Genomic DNA, 19,179 nt, shown 5'->3' with positions numbered 1-19,179 from the left:
TTAAGAATTATCCAGCTCCTTGTTCTTTCACACGCTGCAGGGCTCGCCTGCTACTCTCTTTTGACTAAAGGTGGCAACACAATGGTAAGGGCTGTAATTCTCATGTCTGGTGATTTCAAGATCCTGTACATAAAATTCAGCGGATCTGAGTCATCACGCATGAGAAACAGCTGCCAAGTACTTGGAACTTGGTAGAAGTTTTGGTCTCTGTGAACAGATTTTTGTAATTTTAGCACCATTAATTAGAAGTCATTTTCAAAGATTTCCTTTTGGAACTTTGCAGTCTGACAGAGTCTTATCACAGGAACATTGTGAAGATTCTTGCAAAGTGCATTTGTCTCCTTAAGTTAAATATCCTCACTGGATATATTTAGGTGCCAGGTGAAGGCTGTGCTCTCTGTCACTCAGCCACACACACTGCAAGTGTACAAAACATCCAGTAGCCTAACACTAAAGTTTTTACTCAGAAAAGTGTTCTTATACCAGCAAGGACAGTCTGCACACACTGATTACACAGTGTTGTAACCAATTATTTTATTCATCATGAATTCAGCTTGGACACTCAAAACAGGATACAAATATTCAACTATCTTGTATTTTAGACAAACTAACCCCCACACAACATCATTTTGAGAGGTTTCCAGATCTTGTATCTATCAAAATGCATCAGTCAGCTCAGAACATCTCATGCTTTCTCATCGAATAAAGCTCATGATCTTTTGTCTCAAGTCACTTTCACTGATGTCTTCAGACTTCATAGCAAACACAAGTCTTCCTGTAGATTACATGGGCAGTAACTCCATTCCTTCTTATGTTTTTGAAACATTTCTGATGCCACTAATACAACAAAAAAAACCCAACACCATTCTCTCCCTCAGGTGTGTGTTACAGGATTTCCCGACAAAGGCATCTGTCCACCAGTTTCACCTGAAATTATGTTTACAAAAAGCAAAGAACCACCTCTGGGCAAAAATTTCAGTGTATTTAACCTTAAACAAGCATTTAAGCTTCAACTAGAAAGATCAGACAGGATGGGAAGGGCAGTACCCCAAGAGCTATAAATAACCTGCTTTTATACAAGATACTGGCCTAGAATACATTAGATAGAATTTTCTTTATAATACTGAAATTAATTGATGGCATGTAAGAAAAGCAGATCTTGCATGTCAACCACAGTTTGTCATTACCCATCTAAAATGGATTTAGACAGGAAAAAAAACACAACAGAAATGAATGTCATATCACCACGTATCTTTTCCATCTGTTAGCACCCTTAGTGCTCCTTATAAAGAAATGCATAAAGAAATGCATTTTTATTTCAGATAATGTCAACAAGTATTATGAAATATTTCTCTTTCAATAAAACTGCTAAACCTAGGAAAGCTTAAGGGAAAAAACACAAGATCTGCTCACTAATTAAAAATCCATTAAAACTTAGTCAGAAGGCTTGGAAAACCTCAGAAGAATAAAAATAGATCTAAGAAGAAAATGGGCAATGGGATCAGATGGGTGTCAGTGCATATTTATAATGCACATGAATTGTTTTTCTTTTAACAAAACTGTTTTCAAACTAGGTGTAAATCCTAAAAGCCAGATCATGGAAACTATTTTTATATCAGAGTAAATAAAAGTCTGGAAATACTATTGTGAAACATAAACAACAATATAAGTAGCATAATAAGCAACACTCCGTAGCACAGACACGAGTAATACAGATCTTCAAACACCTCTAAAAGCTTCTGTATAAACAGGCATACCAATCTCTAGGGGTGTGTCGATGAGGTAGAAATTCTAAGGTTTTTGTCAGGAATTCTGCTAACAATAATGTGCCTAAACCTTTTTTTCATCCCTGAACAAGAGTCTTCTAACCTGAAGACATAAATCTGCCTTCTGATAATTACAGATAGCTTACAAATAGCTCCAAGTAATTATAATAGAGAACTTTTAAACTTTTTTTCGGAGGACTGTTAAATTGCCATTATTATCTGGGACGATGATCATTGCTGTTCACCAACATTCTCAAAATTTCACTTAATTTTATTTGAGACCACTACCAACTTTACCAAGCTGCTTTGCATATTTTTTCTCCATGCCAGACTTCAGCACTTTAATATTAAATATATTAATTAATGCTAGGGTTTTTTTTTAATTATTGGGTGGGTTAATTATTTTTTTCAAGTCTTAGTCCCTCATTTCTTTAATATGCTCTTAAAGAAAACCTTTAAAAAAGTGAAGCTAAGAAAAGGATGGGCTTCCCAGCACTTGATGTTAGAGGAGCTCTTCTACCTGATGATCACCTTCACACTCCCACCCTCGCCAGCCTGAGCAGGGATCAGGCTGTGTCAGAACTGCCAGCACGAGAGTGATCTACTGCTCAGCCTACGTCATATGATACAGGTCAGAGTTATAAACAAAATTGTCTCTGTGTCACATGAGAGGGGCACGTCCCCAGCGAACCCTGCTAGAGCAGCTACTACAATGGAAGTCATCCAAGAGGACCAACTGATACCTCCAGGTCAAGTTCCTGTGAGGCCACCATCCAAGGACACAAGGCTGCAAGCTCATTCCATTTACTGCCCTGCAACTTGCACAAGGTCCTCAAGTTCTGCATCTTCTCTCCAGTTCCACAAATACACTCAGTTTAAACATTAAAATGTGTTTTTTAATCTAACAGGAAACTAATTCTCAAAATCGAAGTTCACTGTGGAGAAAAACACAAAAATGTTCAAGATTCAAACGTGCAGACCCGGCAACTTACAAATTATACTAAGTTGAATTAACACTGATTGAATTTACACCCAAATTCAAAAGAGATAGTTTTTCATCCCCAACAGTTTGCTTCATTCATTAGAGGTTCATGAATGTCTGTGCTGGAAGCAGCCAGGGAGAGAGCAGTGATAGGAAAGGGTTACTGGAGAAGGAGGAGAGAAAATAAAGCCAGTGGAGCTTCTTTTAGTGACAATGCAAGTAATGCTGTCTAAAAGGATTTGGAAATCATCATCTGAATCCCTTTGCTTCCTAATTTTTTTTTCTTTTTTTTGCAAACCACCAGAAAAAAAGTAATGAAAATGATCAGAAATGATACTGCAGCTGATTTATAATGGGGCTATTTGTATATTTACCTAATCTTTTCTGAGCACAGACCTTCTGGAATGACAGCTTCTTAGATATTTATACTTTTATTTCAGCTTGCTTTTTACATATACACATATGCTTCTAATTAACATTTACAGCACGGAAATTCAGTTCTACTCACCAGACCACACCATGGAGCCTTAAAAATTATCTTAATCAAACGTTTCAGAAGTACTTTCAGGTATAAAAAGCTGGCAGAGCAGCTCTGAAAGAGCTATACTGGCAACCACTTGTGAAGATGACACAAACAGGGAAGTACATACGTGAAACTTAATGGCCCTAAAGCTACTCATATTTATCCAAGTAGTGCCTTGGTGTCACGACAGGACAGAGCAGTTCCTAGCTCACAGCCACACAAATTTCAGTGTTAAAATAATTATTTTTTTCTGAAAGAGTATTCTGCATAATTTTTTTTTTGCAGTATTTTTGCACACTGAAATTTCTCCTTGAAGTTACCTGAAAGCTTTTATGGTAACAAAAAGAACTACAACTGAGGTATGCCTTGCCCCCGGAACCTTAGAAACCATTTGTCTTTTGCAATCAATGTATTAAAGATAACATTTGAAAAGAATCTTCAACCACAAAAGGTGTTGAACATTCATTACACCATCCCTGGAAAAGCTGCTACAGGGAGTGCTATGAGAACAGAAGTCTGACTGCTCACAGATTCAGTGGACACAATGCCAGAATCATTATCCATGCGAGCCCAATATCCATAACTATCACTCAATAACCGTAATTGATTGAAGCCACTCACTTTGCCATTCCCTTTAGCGTTTGTTCCTCCTTCTGAATTCATGCTCATTTCCTTTGTGAACCTCTCTGGTTTCAGCTTTCAAACCACTGGTTCTTGTCCCTTTTCCTCTTACATTAGGGATCTCTTAAGACCTCAGTATTTTCTCCGCCAGAGGTATCATTCTCTGTTCTGTAACTACTACTTGTTTTTAGGGTTTAAATCCCCCACTCCCATAACCAAACAGACTAAGCATCTCTACCTTCCTCCCCAAAGCAATTTTCTCCGAGCTTTCTATAATCTGTGGTCCGTTTCATGACTTTTTGCCAATATTTCGGTCTTTCAGTCATGGATATCTGGATCACATTGAAATGGCAGCAGTAAATCTCACAATCTCTATGATAAACAGAGCTTCAGTGCACAGCCACAAACATCCCACACTTCGAATCTCTTGCCAGAAATGCTCCTTTCTGGACTGCAACCCCATCCCTAAATCTCTACATGGCAACACCGTCCCCTCTCCTTATTCTGAAGAGCATTTTGTTTAACTGCTCTTCTGCCTCTTCCCTGTGCTCATCCATGTCATTCCATATCCAGATTTCAACAGCAGTAATTGTTATTGACTAATACCAGACTTCACTGCTGGAGGACCACCCAAAAAACCCAAAGCAAAGAGATGACAGTTCCCAAAGACAACAAAGTGCTTGGTCAGCCAGTCCTTAAACCAATTACTGCAGGCTTTATTCCACTGAATAATTCAAACAAATAGTTTTAATCAGAGTATAAAACACTGTTAAGCCCAGCACCTTTAAAGAAATCCATTTACATTACATCTTCAGAGAAAACGATGGATAAAGGACCACATCAAATGACCTAATACCTACATCAAAGGAAACTTGCAAAACTCACAAAGTGGGTAAAAGGATGAAAAGGAAGGGAAAGAATAAAAAAAGCCCACCAAACCTAAGAGTTCCTGATTCTAAAGAACTCAGCAAATATATTTATTTCTAAAACAAAAAGTATCCCTATCTGCTCAAAAGTCATGCCTTCCACGCTGTTGTCATTTCAGTGGGAACCATGGGATTTCACTATCTCACAGAAGTGAGCAGTATGTATTTCAATATACTTTGTAGCATAATAAAATATTCTACTGAAATTACAAGATCTAAAAAACAATTACTTTATTGCTTCTTACAACTTTTTCACCATAAAATTCAACTCCAAGGTAGTAATTGGCAGGGACAAAATTATGTAGCAATTAGGGCATGACAGCAAAAGCAAACAAGAACTGAAAATGGGTTCGACACTTCTGGTAACAAGCAGGTAATTATCACAGCAGCTTGAAAGGGGCATAATCAACCAAACTGACATCATCCCTCCCACATAATAAAATGTGAAATCCCTTTACGTGCAGTGTAGCTCTTACACACAGCTGGTAAATGCTGCTAGTCTAGTCTCAATGTTTGTGTCTGCGGAACAGCTGAAGTTACATTTGGGATGGTTCAAGAGTGGATAATTTTATTTATTTATTTAGGATGGTAATAGTTATTGCATGTTATCATCCGTTTTCTACTATCACTAGAAAACGCAATTTTATAAAATTGCCCTCTCTTTTCTGAGTGTAACTTTGTTTTCAAAGTTCCTAAAAAAGAGAAAAAAAAAAAAAATCTCTGCCTACCATTACATTTTCACCACCATCCACAAGATAAAACAGGTTTCATATTTTTAACACAGAAATAGAAAGTTGCTGGTTTTAAATGTGATTCATTCATAACTACTGTATTTTGCCAGCAACGCTTTTTCCCCCGATGCATTCGTTTAAACTCAGGTGCGAACCTTCAGCGCTGTCTCAAAGCAGCACTGTGGCGTGGACGTGCCTCTTGTTATCTCAACACGGTGTAATTGCAAAATAAACAGTAACGTATTCATCTTCATCATGTATTTGAAGTAACTGAAATATGATTTGAAAAACCCATTCATTCATCTGCCCTGCCCTTTCAGCACTATTTTACTGCGGGATTCTCACTCTCATCAGCCCCGGCTGACTCAATCAATGGTGGTTGTTTCATCTCTTAGAGCAGGCTGGGAACCTCCTTCTTCCCTGTTTTGTATATTCCTACCCCGTGTCCTTCTCCATTTTCTCTCTCTTTGTGTTGACAAATCCATTTACCTCCACACTGTCCCGTCAATACCATTAACTCGCTGCTCCCACCTTTTTCCAGCTCATTAACAGCACGGCCGAACCCAACATTAATCCCTAATCTGCCTTTAACTATTTCCACACGGCTCCCACCTTTCCAATGGGTTTCACTCCCTGTTTCTTGGATACAAGCAATTTCAAACACGCTGGAATTGCAGCTCAATTTGTATTGATTTTTCATTACAAATTTCCACAAAACATTTACAGAATATCTGCACCTATCATTTTGTAAACTGTGCTGCAAGTACCATAAGTAAAATGAATTATTAACCCTTATTTTCTCTTATTTTCTTATCTTTAAAAGCTCAGCGCTAGCACATCACAACATGAATTCTTTAGACAGCTGTTATATTAAGCAATCTACTTTTTATCTTTTTTTTTTGTTATATTCAGACTTTTTTTCCCCCCCACACACAAAATTCTCACGAAGGTAACACAAAGCTGACTTCCTGCATCTCAGCTTCTGAAAAGTATTAGGGCAGTTTTGAGTATTCCTTGTAAAAATTAAATTTCATGAGTGTGTAGCCTCAACATGGCATGCCTTGACTTGTGGAAGGTTTGATTTACTGACAAGTAAAGCAGATGTGGGCACAACAGGAGATATTTAATTGCTGACAATGTTACTGGCATGATAAAGGTGTTACTACTATACGAAACCTGTCTTTTTTCCTGCATATCTGAACCATTGTGAAACTCAAATTATTTCAACAGGTTACAATTTTTCAAGATGTAGTATCATTAATTCTCTAAACTACAGAGAATTTTACCACTATAAAGTGAAAAAGCACAAGTTTATAAATTTAAATCTATACCATAGCAAAAGGAAATGTCAACCTCAAAGCTAAAAAGGATAAAGACTAAATAAAGACTCACAGAAATTCCAGGCCCCATTAGCTCCAGAACAAGCACATAAAGTCATCTGATAAAGGGACAAATATTGGTTTTCTTCTTTGCATCTGGATCCTACAGTAAAGGTAACGTGCTTGCTTCAGGGTCCCTAAAGGAGGCTTTCCTCATCTAAACAGCTGGAAATAATGTTTTGTTGGAAAAACTACAGTATTTTGAAGTAGAGATCCTTCCAATGAAAGCTCTGAGAAGATGCCAGGAAATTGAAGTTAATAGTAACCCCAAAAATTTCACTTTCTCTATATACAGACCCACCCTACCACCTTTTTTTCTTACAGCCAATTCTACATCCCCATCTGCAGATATGTTGAGGGTTTCTTTCTTCCAAAAATGAGATCAGAAGTTGAGGTTTAGCTTCCATTGGAAAACAAAAATAAACGTGGGCATGAGTCTCATTAGACACACCCCACATTAGCACACCCCAAAACTTAATTTCTTGCAGAATATAACTAAGTTGGTAATGCACAGCATAAGAACTTCAGCTTAAAAAACAAAACAAAACAACACTGACCAAGTGTTCTACCATTAAACAAAATCTCTTAGCAATGCCACTGAACTCATGGCTAAGCTTAATACAAAGTATCACAGAATAAAAGCTTTATTAGCTAAATACATTTCTGTTCTTCCTCTTCTAAGTCAAATGCAAGCCTGTTTAAATGCTTAGCCTTGGATGTGCACATTAAAATAAAAATATATGAGTCTGAGAGCCTGACTCCAAACCATCACACCTGCACGTGCAGGGCTGAGTAATTAACCTGTGTAGTTCATCAAGGACTGTCTGAAAGCCCTTTGGTTTTTATGCATTCTGTTATCAGCATAATTCAGAGCATTTGGATGAAAAGTCTATATAATTCTAAACTATTATGAAAGCTTTTTCTTTATGAAACCCTAGAAATTCTTATAACTTCTTTATGAATTCTTCTTCTGAAGAATTGTGTTCTTTCAAGATTCCTTGGCCATAAATTTTATATTTGGGTTCACTCAAAGAAATCATAAAAATTAAAACTGGTAAACTTACTAGCTAATAAATATACCATCACTACAACAAACCATGAAAGAATCCATCAATGGATTTGATTTTTAAAATTAGTGACAGCACATCTTAGAAAACATACTGCTGAGGAATGAATGGCAGGCTGAAAAAATGTCTGAAAAACGTCATCCACTCCTAAACAGCTAGGATAAAATTTGCTACCTTACTGCAGCAGCTGCAAAATTCAATCTCTGCTGCCTTCTACACACTTGGAAGACTACAGGACCCAGGTTTCACATCATCAGGAAAATCATGGTACACACACAATGGTGGTCTGACACTTACTCACCAACACCTCAGTAAGAAAGGTTTTCCTTTTAGCAAGGAGCTGCTCTGAGCCAGTGCAGCAACTACTGATGTTCTTAACTCAGGTAAGAAAAACATTTTAACTTTGTAAGAAACTCATTTCAAAGAGCTGTAGCAAAAACAAGGCAAACCATTTCTTCAACGTGACAAATGTATCAAAAGAAAACGTACCCAAAATAAATGTGACTCAGATAAGCAGCTATGATCAGTTTACTACAGGTACCTTGTTTGAACAAAGCAAAAATTGAGTTAACAGTATTCTCCCACTATCAGATTTTTAATACTTGCATTAAATCTAAGGAAAACAGTAAACTCCTATAATACACTTTTAAAAACAAATTTATAATAGAGGTATGTCTGAAGCTGCATCATAGAAAAATTTTAAAAAAGCCAACGAAGTATTTAGAATTTTCCCTCCTATTATTCAGGAAGATCTAAGAAGACCAAAATATTTTTAAAACAATACTAGAAAGTAAAGCCACATTAGAAAACCTCCCCCTAAAGCTTGCAGTTATTGCAGTACTTCTTAAGGCAGAGTTTCATGACAAAAATACTCATTTTGTGCGGCAGAGACACACAAAAGGATTCTTCGGGATGCCAAACACTTTCAGAACTCTCCAGTGATGACTCATCCTGTTATGTATACAAAGCTTTCATTAAAAAAAAATAAAATAAAAGTCAGCTGGCATCGTGACAGATCCTCAGTTAGCGATCTTCAACTTACTGTTAGTTCTTGCACAAAGTATTCTAAACACTGCGATGAAGTATTCTGCTATGCTAATTTTGGGGAGGAAAACGTGCAGCTCAGCTTGAATGGCCTTTCTTCCACGGAGTTTTACTCCGGCTCACAAACGGCTCCAAGATGGCCTCAAACAGAGTTTTTAGCTACACAGAAATTCTTTGTTGCTCCACAGCAGTTCCTTGCCAGTCGCGCTGATCAACTATTTTGCCAAAACCAGGAAAATAAGTCTTTCAAAATGAGTCCTGATGACTGGAACAAAAAGAACCGCTTCTTAAAGGGAAAAAAAAAAATATAGCAGGGGGGAAGGGTCGTTTAACTGCTCCTAAACACTTTGAAAGCATTGCTCCTGGATCTCTCCGAGAAGTGCTGTTTCAATCCCCACCACCCCAAATTAATTGATTTATTTAGATAATCTGTTGTGCTGCAACAAAACCACATACATGCAAATAACTGTGATGAACTGTGCTGCTATACTGACAAGTATTTTTTAATAAGACAGCCTTCTTTTTTATATATACAACTTCTTTGAAACGTGGTGTTGGGTTTTTTTTAATTGGTTGTTGTTTGCTTTACTTACACACACGAATGTTTGCAAGATGTACTGAAACCAGAAGCCTCCCACAGCACCACACACAGCACAGCGAGCCTGCATCTCGCTCCATCAAGTCTTTCCAGACTTTTCCCAGTCAAGAGGGTGGTTTTCATTCCTGCTCATCTTCTACCTGCAGGCAGCCACCTCCAAACGCAGGCAGGGAGGAGCCTGAGCTCACACAAGCTGTGACCTCCTCAAACTCATCTCCAGATTCACTCCACACAGGCAGCGAGCCTGCAGTTCGCAGCCCTCCCACAGCATCGTCTGGCCCAGCTCAAACAAACAAGCGAGATAGAAATAATTTCCTTTATGTTCCATCCCTCCAGTCACTCACTTCTCTAATAATTCAGTTCCTAGTGTTGATCCTTTTCTAAATATGGCCACATAAGCATAAGCAGCGAGCCTCAGTGCCAGCTATGCAATTTCTCTTTCCCACTGGGGACAAGTTTTCCAGCATCTCAGATGTTTTCAGAACAGACGCCTCCCCCACCACTGCCACATATACATTTTATTTTATTTCTTATGAACGCCTCTTACCCACAGCAGTTACAAGTGCCAAATCATCTGATTTCACAGAGTGTCAAAAGAAAAGCCAGATCTAAGAACTTTTATAGCATTTTCTATCCCTTCTTCCTCTGCAACGTGTTGATTTGGAAATAATACTCTTCATTTGCTCCAAGTCCAGTGGCTACAAGAAGTCTGCTGTCCCTCTCCAGTCATTTACACTGACCACAGGACTTAATCAACCACACCATGTTCTGTAAGTTTAAGCTGGCCATGGGTACTGTCAAGGCTGTATGTGATCAAAGATACAAACTAAATTTGTGGACCCATGCTATGAGTCTCTAGCTTTAAGCATACTGATTTCCATGTTTCACAAAAACTAAACCTAAGGAATGGCCCATTTTTTACTGCTTCCAGACGAGCTATGAAGGCTTGTGTTAGAAAGCATAACAAAATCCTTTTTTATTTTGTAATTTAGTTGCAAGTTTTTGTTATTCTCTCATTACTTATGTACTACCACAGGTGGTCATGGCAAATTACCAAGGTAATTTATGCCGGTTCTTTAACTGCAAGTCTAGCTTACTAATTAAACACCAGAAAAAAAAAAAAAAAACAAACAAACAAAAAAAACCACCCCACACCCCAGTCTTCAGCAGTTAAAAAGCAGAGGTACAGGAAAGCAGGAGACACCCCCAGACAACAAGAGAAGCTTCGTATTTGTCTTTAGCAGATAATGGTTAAATGAAAGCAGACACCATTTTCATTTCCTTGCATTTAATCAGCAGTGGATGAAGAGGGCAGAGGAATAGGAAAAGCCTCCTCAGCAGAGGTTTGGACAGGGCTGGGGTCTGGGGGGTGAACAAGGAGCCTCACAAAAACCAGGAGGCATTTCCAAGCACACAGCACAAACATAATGGAGGGTCCAGCACGGGCTGGGCTCCACCGAACAAACAAAAGGGGACACTTTAATCATATTTTAATGAGGCTTTGCACGTGACCTGGTCCATTAGATGCTGAAATGCTGCTGCAGTGACTCTACAGCCACCTTGGCATTTGGTGGCTAATGCTCCAACTGGCCTCCACAGTACCCCTGAGGAAGGAAAAATAAATAAAAGCTGCTGCAGCAGCTTCGGTTGATAACAGCATCAATACACTGGGGGTTTAAAAGATCTGTAGATCCACAGACATCAGCATCATCAAGTGTGAAACCTTAACTCACTAATAACCAGTTCTATCAGGAGACATTACACAGAATAATTAAGTCCATTTAAGTTATACAGAAAACAGGTTCATTATCCAAATACAAATATTATTTAACTAATAAAATTAATCAAAACTTAAGCTATGCAATAGACATTTAACATTAGAAAACAAGATACCATGGTACTTTAAGGCTGCAAAAAGTGAAAAAATCCCTAAGAACCACAGCAAAACTTGCTAACAGTCCAGAAATCCTGCTTTTGGAGTCTATTTGTCTCTTATTGCCTTCAAAAGGCAGTCCTGTTACACGCAAACTATTTTTTTCAGTTTAAATAAAATTTCCCTGATGTGCCCTAACGCTGTCAACTACATTTTTGGAAAGCACATAGTCTGGTTTTCCCACACATACATTTTCATGTATCCTGACAATTATAACCACAATTCACATTGAAAAGGTGATCACAAAATCAGCATTTACTGTCTCTTCCAACACTTACTACACAGCACTGATGGTAGAAGGATCAACAAACTCCCAAGTGAAAGCCTGCTGTTCTCACACTCTGCAGCTGAACTGAGGAACTCCATGCCCATCACACTGGAAGTTTCTGTGACTGAGAAGAGGCTGCACACATTCAAAAGAGATTTTTATGCTCAACAGATCTGACACAGCAATACTATACTTGACTCCAAAAATCCCACAATTCTTTCCCAATCTTCTGCAATTAGGGGTTTGGGGAAATATCATTACAAAATTACTTTTGTCTTACTTTCCTATTAACCACTGCAGGAAACATGGTGATGGGACATCCACATCTCTGATCTGACCCAGCACAGATGCTGTTGTGAAATAAGTAATTTCTCCAAATTATTTTACAAATAGACTCTGAACCAAGAGAGCTCATCATACTGTCCAGATCATTGTCACATCTAAAGATTCATCTCTAGCAACACTGAACTTTATTTCCAGCCTCGTATTCAATATCCTGTACTCTGAAAACTGAACCTGTGACTGCGCAGTTTTTAGTGGCTTACAGAAGTTTCATTCCTCCAAAAGACTGGTTCCTGATTTCTGATGTCCAGATACTCCCATGTGGACTTCCAGAGTCAGTTCTGCATGGGGGGAAGCAAAGAAAATGCCCAAGCTTTGTCCATACTGCACTGAGGGATCTACCACAGGAAAACAATAACCTTGAGGCAAGCTTCACATCCTACAATCATGCTTTTTAACAAGATGTTTTCACAGTCAAAGAACACCTATTTTTCTTGTATTTAAGCAACATGAAGCTCTTCTGGCAGATCAATGGATCCTCCTAAGTCGCCAAATTTCTTGCACAACATCAGAAATAAGTTAAAGCCCCTCTCTCCTGAAATAAAATTACCTGACATTTTACTGCTATCTTCTAATCTGAAATAATACCCAATCAATACCTTTATATAGGGAATTTGTAATTTTTTCCTTCTTGTCACTTAAAGACTGACAAGAGAGATTCATGCAAGGTTCTTCTGCCCCACCCTGGACAAAATCCTGACTTTGAGCACTCAGGCTCATCTTTGTGATGGAATTTGACAAGCATCTTTAAATACCATGACCAAAGAGCCAAGGAAGGAGTTTTATGAAAAACAGTTGGTGTTCATTGACTGTTGTCAAATTCATCCTCATTCCTAAAAGTTGCTTAATTTCACCCATCTACTTTCCATAAGGATGTGGTCAATGTTCATGAGGAAACCTAGTAAAAGACCAAGTGTATTATGCAGAATCCCATGACCTGGATGGTTCTGAACTGGAGTGTGTGTACTGGGCTGGCACGGAGCTCTGTCAGTAAATTTCACTTTTGCTGCTCAGGTAGAATCAGGGTATAGGATGATCTGCAGAAAGTTTAGTTCTGATGAGTTTAGCAGGCTTAGGAGGCTGTTTGAAGGACTGGAGAGGAGATTACAGGAGAGATTATTTCAAGATGTATCTTCCTTCAGTACAAGCCGCAACCACTGAAAGGATTCTGCAAATTGAATTCCCTAAAATGCAACCACCTCCCCCTCCAATCCTTGCTTCTCTTAGAGCCTTAAAAGACATGACCCCACCTCCACTAATTTTCTGCCCCTAACTATACCATCTTCCAAATTTCTCAGAAGTAATTCCATGTTCAGAAGATGTTACAGAACAGTCAGAAAAAATTGCCATTATAAAATGCTGAAGAGACCACAACCATCACTGGCTTTTCCATTACAAAGAAGGCCTGGCAAGACAGCCTTTCCTAGAAAAAGTCTACTACTCTTCACAGACAAATGTATGTCTTACTTACCAAGAAAGCCAACTAAGTAGCCATCCTTTATCCGCCTCCTGGCCTGAAACTTCTGGCACAGGAGATGGTGAGAAGTGCAAGGACAAGATGTGGAGTACCACATGCAAAATTATTCAGCCTTACATCAATCTAATAAAACTGAACACATACTATCAGTTCTTCAGATGCTGATTGTGCTTGATGAAATCAAGTAGCTGACAGTAGCCTGGGTCTCAGAGGTATGAAATACACATCTAGCTCAGGAAAAAATAAGCCTAGTTCTCTCTGAGTGACCCCAAAGTGCCCCTTTTTTTCCTTTGCACACAACAGGACTGTGATTCTTGCCAGCCTCTGCAAAGCAGTGCGAGTAAAACATGACCAACTGGCCAGTAAAAGAGTAATAGAGAAATCAAGAACACGTTTATGCAATTTATAATTGTTGTGATTTCAGCTTAGCACTATTTCACAGAATCTAAGTTGACAGAAAACTGTTCTCACATTTTCTTGATATCTGAAGAATGAAAAACTATTCCACAATGCCTGGTTTATTTTTCTCTGAAGCATCCTCTTCCCCACAGTTTTTGATCATGCAAAGCAGCAATTGGTTGGCTCTATAAAAACAGTGTGTGCAGAACAGTCCAGGCTATCAAATTCTTACTTGTACTGATGAATGTTTACTCTCATGACTATTTCATTTCAACGGAAAACTTTCTATTGACTTGACTTGTCTTTGAAACAGAATTGTGTACCTTAGAGAATACCCCATCATGCTGATTAATAATTAAATGAATCCATACAGTACTTATTCACTGACAGTTCTTTATTTGGAGGTCCAGAGGCATCAATAATGAAAACTCCTCTGTAGTACTGGCAAAGCTGTCAGCAGCAGATGTTGAAGATTAGGCAGCCATGAGGAAAGAAATAAATATAATATAGGATGGTTTAGATATCAACTATATGTAGGTCTATCAATGATCAGGGGAACTACCTCTCCCTAACCTTTACATCTCTCAGCTTTCACCAGAGAAAACAGCAGCCAACTATCTTCATCAACACGGGTGAATGCAGATATCAGAACGGACCAGAGCAATCCCTGGCTACACAGCACAGCCCAGAAACTCTGACTTTCTGGTAACAAACTAAACTGGAGTCAACCGATTTCAAAATATCCCCACGGGAAGCAATAGAATGGCCTGAAATAGAAGCTGTTCCAGGATTCTAAAACTTTCTATGGAAAAGTGACACAACCATCTCAGCTACTAAACCACAGCCATCAAGACAGGTTCAAATATCTACATGCATTTCTGAAAAATGGAAGAGAATAATTAACTTACTAACTCCTCACAGCTAAACATTCTTCATCATTCTAGGTGGATTTTACTATCTGAGGACAAATATACCAGAAGAAAAAAAGAGATGTGTCTATTTTACATCTTGTTGACTAATAAATACCTGAACAAAATCTATATGGCAGACTGCTCTCCCCAGCCCAGTTTCAAGAATTTTTTAATGCAGGATTGTACCCCGATTGTACCTCAGGAATCTTCCAGATTTCCTCACCATCACTCTCTTCTTCCGAGAACTAAACTTCAAGTTGTAATAGTTGTTATTTCTGGAGCTGCATAAAAATGTCTTCACATGGCTCCCTAGACTGTTTATTTTTCTTAATTTAAAAATCTTAGCTTCCTTTAACAAGGTGAAAACAAAGACAACAAAGAAACAGAAAGGAAAAGCCAACTAAATACACAGAAGAATAAGCCCTGCTTACGGACAAGCTACCTCACCAAGGTGGATTAAGGTGAAAGAGAAAGACTGAAGCCCATGCCCCTCAACATCCATCTCCCATCTGTCTTCCAGATTATGTTCCTGTAACTCTGGGTTCCTCTTTCCTGAGCACTGCAGACCCACGATGCTTCCTAAAGCCCTCCACCTTGTTTCTGCTGCCCTTCCTATGTGCAATCAGCCTTCTACTAAAATACTGCAAAGCCAAAGCGAAACGTTTCCAATGAGAACGGTGTCTCAAAGGTTAATAGGAGTACTTACTGCTCCATCCTGACCTCCATTTTCTGGCAGGCCTGAACACACACTTAGTCACTGCTGTGGCACAATGACTTCTGCCACAACTGTGACTAAACTTTCTGTACACAAGGCAAGGCTGACACGGCAGTGACAACACCTAGCACACCTATTATTTGACCCAGATCAAGGACCTTTGAAAAGGTTAGAAAATGTTCTAGGTTCATTCATTCCCTCATCACTCTCCTTGACCACTGCTGGTGTCTTCTTGCATGCTAAATACATTCTCAATAGTGCCACAAAACCATGCTGACAAAACTGCCCCGCTCAAGCCTAAGGGCAAGGTGACTAAAATAAAGCTCCAACCTTATTCCTTCTCATTGCTCCAGATACACCATCCTTGTATAGTCCCATCCAACCAATCCCTCCCCCCTGCCCCATCCTCTTTGTTCCACTAAATACATGACATCCTTTCACCTTGTTCCTCCTGCTTCTAAAAAGCCTTCAAATGGTATTAAACTCAGTACCCTCACAAGTCACTCGATTCAAAGGCGGCAGATTTCTGCAGAACTGTAAGCCTAAATAAGAATTCTGTTTGAGGTTTTCTGAATTCTGGAAAAAATACAGCTCCCTTTCCTCTTGGTCTAACTCCACCTCAAACAGATCCCACACTGAGTGATTATTCCGAGAACTGCCCTGTTCAGAGTTTGTCCCATTTTTCTCTATGGCACCTGACACTACATGCTAACAGGGACTGCAAACTGGTTAATTATAAACTATATATAAACTAAATAAACCAGGCAGTAATAACCTGCTCTCACATGCGCTTCTTCCTGAACAGTCTTCCAAAAGCAACCTACCATCTCTTTTTATACTATCAGGGCATTTGGGGCCTAGAAATTAAAAGTAAGGAAAAAAAATAGAGAGAGAAAAAGGAAGATCCAGGGTAAAAACAACATGGAAGTGTGTGTGGTTAGAAGGAACACATAGAGCTCCATCTAAAACAAAGAATTCATTCCTGAAACTGAATTATACCCAAGAACTGCAAGTCCTGGCCAAACAAACAAATAAATACACAAGCAGACTCTTCTTTTCTTCCATGCCTTTATCTTTTCTAATTAAGTAACATTACACAAATATTCACCTTCTAATGCCTGGAAATCAGGATGAAGACATCGGACAAAGAGGCCAGTGTGAAATCTTTTATTTTCTAGCTGTATTACAAAAGCACCATCAGCACAAGCCACACTTACTGTGTAACATTTCACCAGTGAGTATAAACAAGAGGGAGACTTCCCTGAAGAGACAGACAGAAACACAGAGTGCTATGACTAACTTCCAACAGACCTTATGGAGGAGCCAAATATCCTCCAAATGCATGATATCATCTATGCTTGTGCCTGGCTTTGGACCTCAACACTGAGATGAAAAAAAAAAAAAATCTAATGAGGAAGGCCACAAATAATTATGCTCCATTTTTAAAATCAAAGATATTTCCAAAGGACAAAGCTTAACTGTGATGTTTCACCACTCAACTCCATCTGAGATGTCAGGAAAAAAAAAATCTGTCAAGACCACTAAAAGACACATCTGTTTGCTGAATACAATCCACGTCAGATTACCAAACACAAAGACGTGAACACTGTCAAACAGAAGGCGCTCACCTATTCCCAAAGCCACGTGACAGCTCCTCTGCCACGCTTTCCCCAGCGAATTTCCGTGACATTTCCTGGTTCACCTCGGCCGTCCCAGGGAGCAGCAGTGCGGCACAGCAAATGCCATGAATCGCAAGCAGACATCTGATATCTGTGATATCACACGCTGGGATCCTGCCAGAGAACCACAACGTGCCAAAAGGATTTCGCAGGGGAAAGACAGAATTATAAAAGACTAGCTGAAGGCCCACTGTCAAACTGGATCTCTGTACTTCTTCAAACACCCTATGTCCCAGGGCTTCCAGGAGCTTTAGTAATTACTAAAATTGGAACTGGCCAAATGAAACAAAAGAGTGTCTTTTAGCTCTTTTAGAGTATGCTTTTGACAACACTCCAGAGCCAGTCCCCCGTCCTCCTGGGCTGTGTGTTTTATACTAAACGGCATATATCAAGTACATACTCCTCCATACTAAGAGTTTCCTATCCACACTTTCAGAACAGGAAACCAGAATTGCAAAGCCATAAGATTTGACAGCAGTGATGTGAAAAGAACACTTTAACCATTATTTTTAAATAGATGAATAAATTAAAAACAGTAAATCTGGAAATACACGTAAAGCACATACTGAATGGTCCTTTTAGCCTGAAACAAAAGGAGAAACAAATACATGGCTGCTCTTAATTTCTGCTCAGCCATTTACCCTTAAGAGATCATTTTCAGGCAAGTCCAATGAACGGTCACATTAAGAAACTGTACATGATGCAACTACTTTCTACTGGTATATTATGTAAATGACAGTAATATCATCCCCTATGTCCTCCCCTCCAAAAAAAAAAAAAAAAAACAAAACTTCCAAAGTACATTTTGCCAAAACTCTGCAGGAGTTTCTGCTTGAGAGAGAATAGTACAGGAAAAAAAATTAAAAGGCAAAAAAAGAAAAGGCAAGGAGGAAAAAAATATAACGTCAATGCAGAGTATGACAAAATAATTATACAAAATTAAATACTATTACTACCAAAAAAAAAAAGTATTTTGACTTAACAGCATCTATATTTAATGGCAGCGGAGTATTAGGTATTATTTGCATAGAACAGACAAAACAAAAGAAGAGTCACGAAACAGTTTATAAAGATGACCTGTAAGTGAGGCAAGGAACTAAAACCTACAGATACTTGAACTCCAAGTATATTCTCAAAAGAAAGGCCATTTACAACAAAGTAGTAAAAGATGCATAACCAAATCTTTTAAAAACAAATGTACAGTAGTCTTCAGTGAAGTTACTGAATGGCACTTAGATGCAGCTGATCATACAGCACTGAGAAAAAAGTCTATCTTGTCTCCTGCTTCTCTCTCACAAGTAGATGGTTAAAATATTTCCACTCAGCAGTCTGGAAGCTGCAGTTCTTTTCTGTAGCAAGTGTATTTTATTGTGCAGGAGCATCAAACACCAGACACAAACCATCACCACGATGTACACACAGCACAAAGACCCCTGCACGTAACCCCAGCTTAGGAGCTGTGTGTACTTCGATACCCAGCATTGTACAGAGTCACTGAGAACCTTTAAATGTCTGCCCAGTTGGTTCAGTTTTGCTACAGGAGTACGAACCCACTACTGCTTTATTTCTTCACATGAAAAAGCCCCAAACCGTTTTCATACTGATCTTCAGTTCTTTCAACAGCTCTACGCCAAATAACACTATTCTAAGAAAAAAAAATGAAGTTAAACAAAAATCTAAACTAACTCAGGAACGTTTTTCAATTATGTAAGAATCCAGTTAGTGTTAACTAATGATTTACTGGTGAGTGTGCAGTGTTTAGTATCCAGAATTAGGCACAAGACCGAAGGAGTTTTTCAGGAAAATACAAAACGCTAC

The 19,179-nt window shown here is 38.7% G+C and overlaps 1 protein-coding gene across 14 annotated transcripts in view; it reads right to left on the bottom strand.

Moving 5' to 3' along the window:
* The window catches only part of KMT2C (lysine methyltransferase 2C), a 191,397-nt gene that overhangs the window by 152,814 nt on the left and 19,404 nt on the right, over positions 1–19,179 (bottom strand). The window contains exon 1 of one of the 14 annotated variants that reach the window (XM_068174840.1): positions 17,311–17,475. The exons of the other annotated variants lie outside the window; for them this stretch is intronic. Within the exon in view, the coding sequence (XP_068030941.1) occupies positions 17,311–17,372 (62 nt within the window). The 5' untranslated portion in view covers positions 17,373–17,475. Of the gene's footprint in view, positions 1–17,310; positions 17,476–19,179 lie in introns of those variants that run through there. 14 annotated transcript variants of the gene reach the window in all.

The sequence above is a fragment of the Anomalospiza imberbis genome, chromosome 1 (assembly GCF_031753505.1).
Source record: "Anomalospiza imberbis isolate Cuckoo-Finch-1a 21T00152 chromosome 1, ASM3175350v1, whole genome shotgun sequence".
NCBI classification, from domain to species: Eukaryota; Metazoa; Chordata; class Aves; order Passeriformes; family Viduidae; genus Anomalospiza; species Anomalospiza imberbis.
The sequence above is the reverse complement of the archived record's forward strand: the minus strand, read 5'-3'. Positions and strand labels throughout refer to the sequence as shown.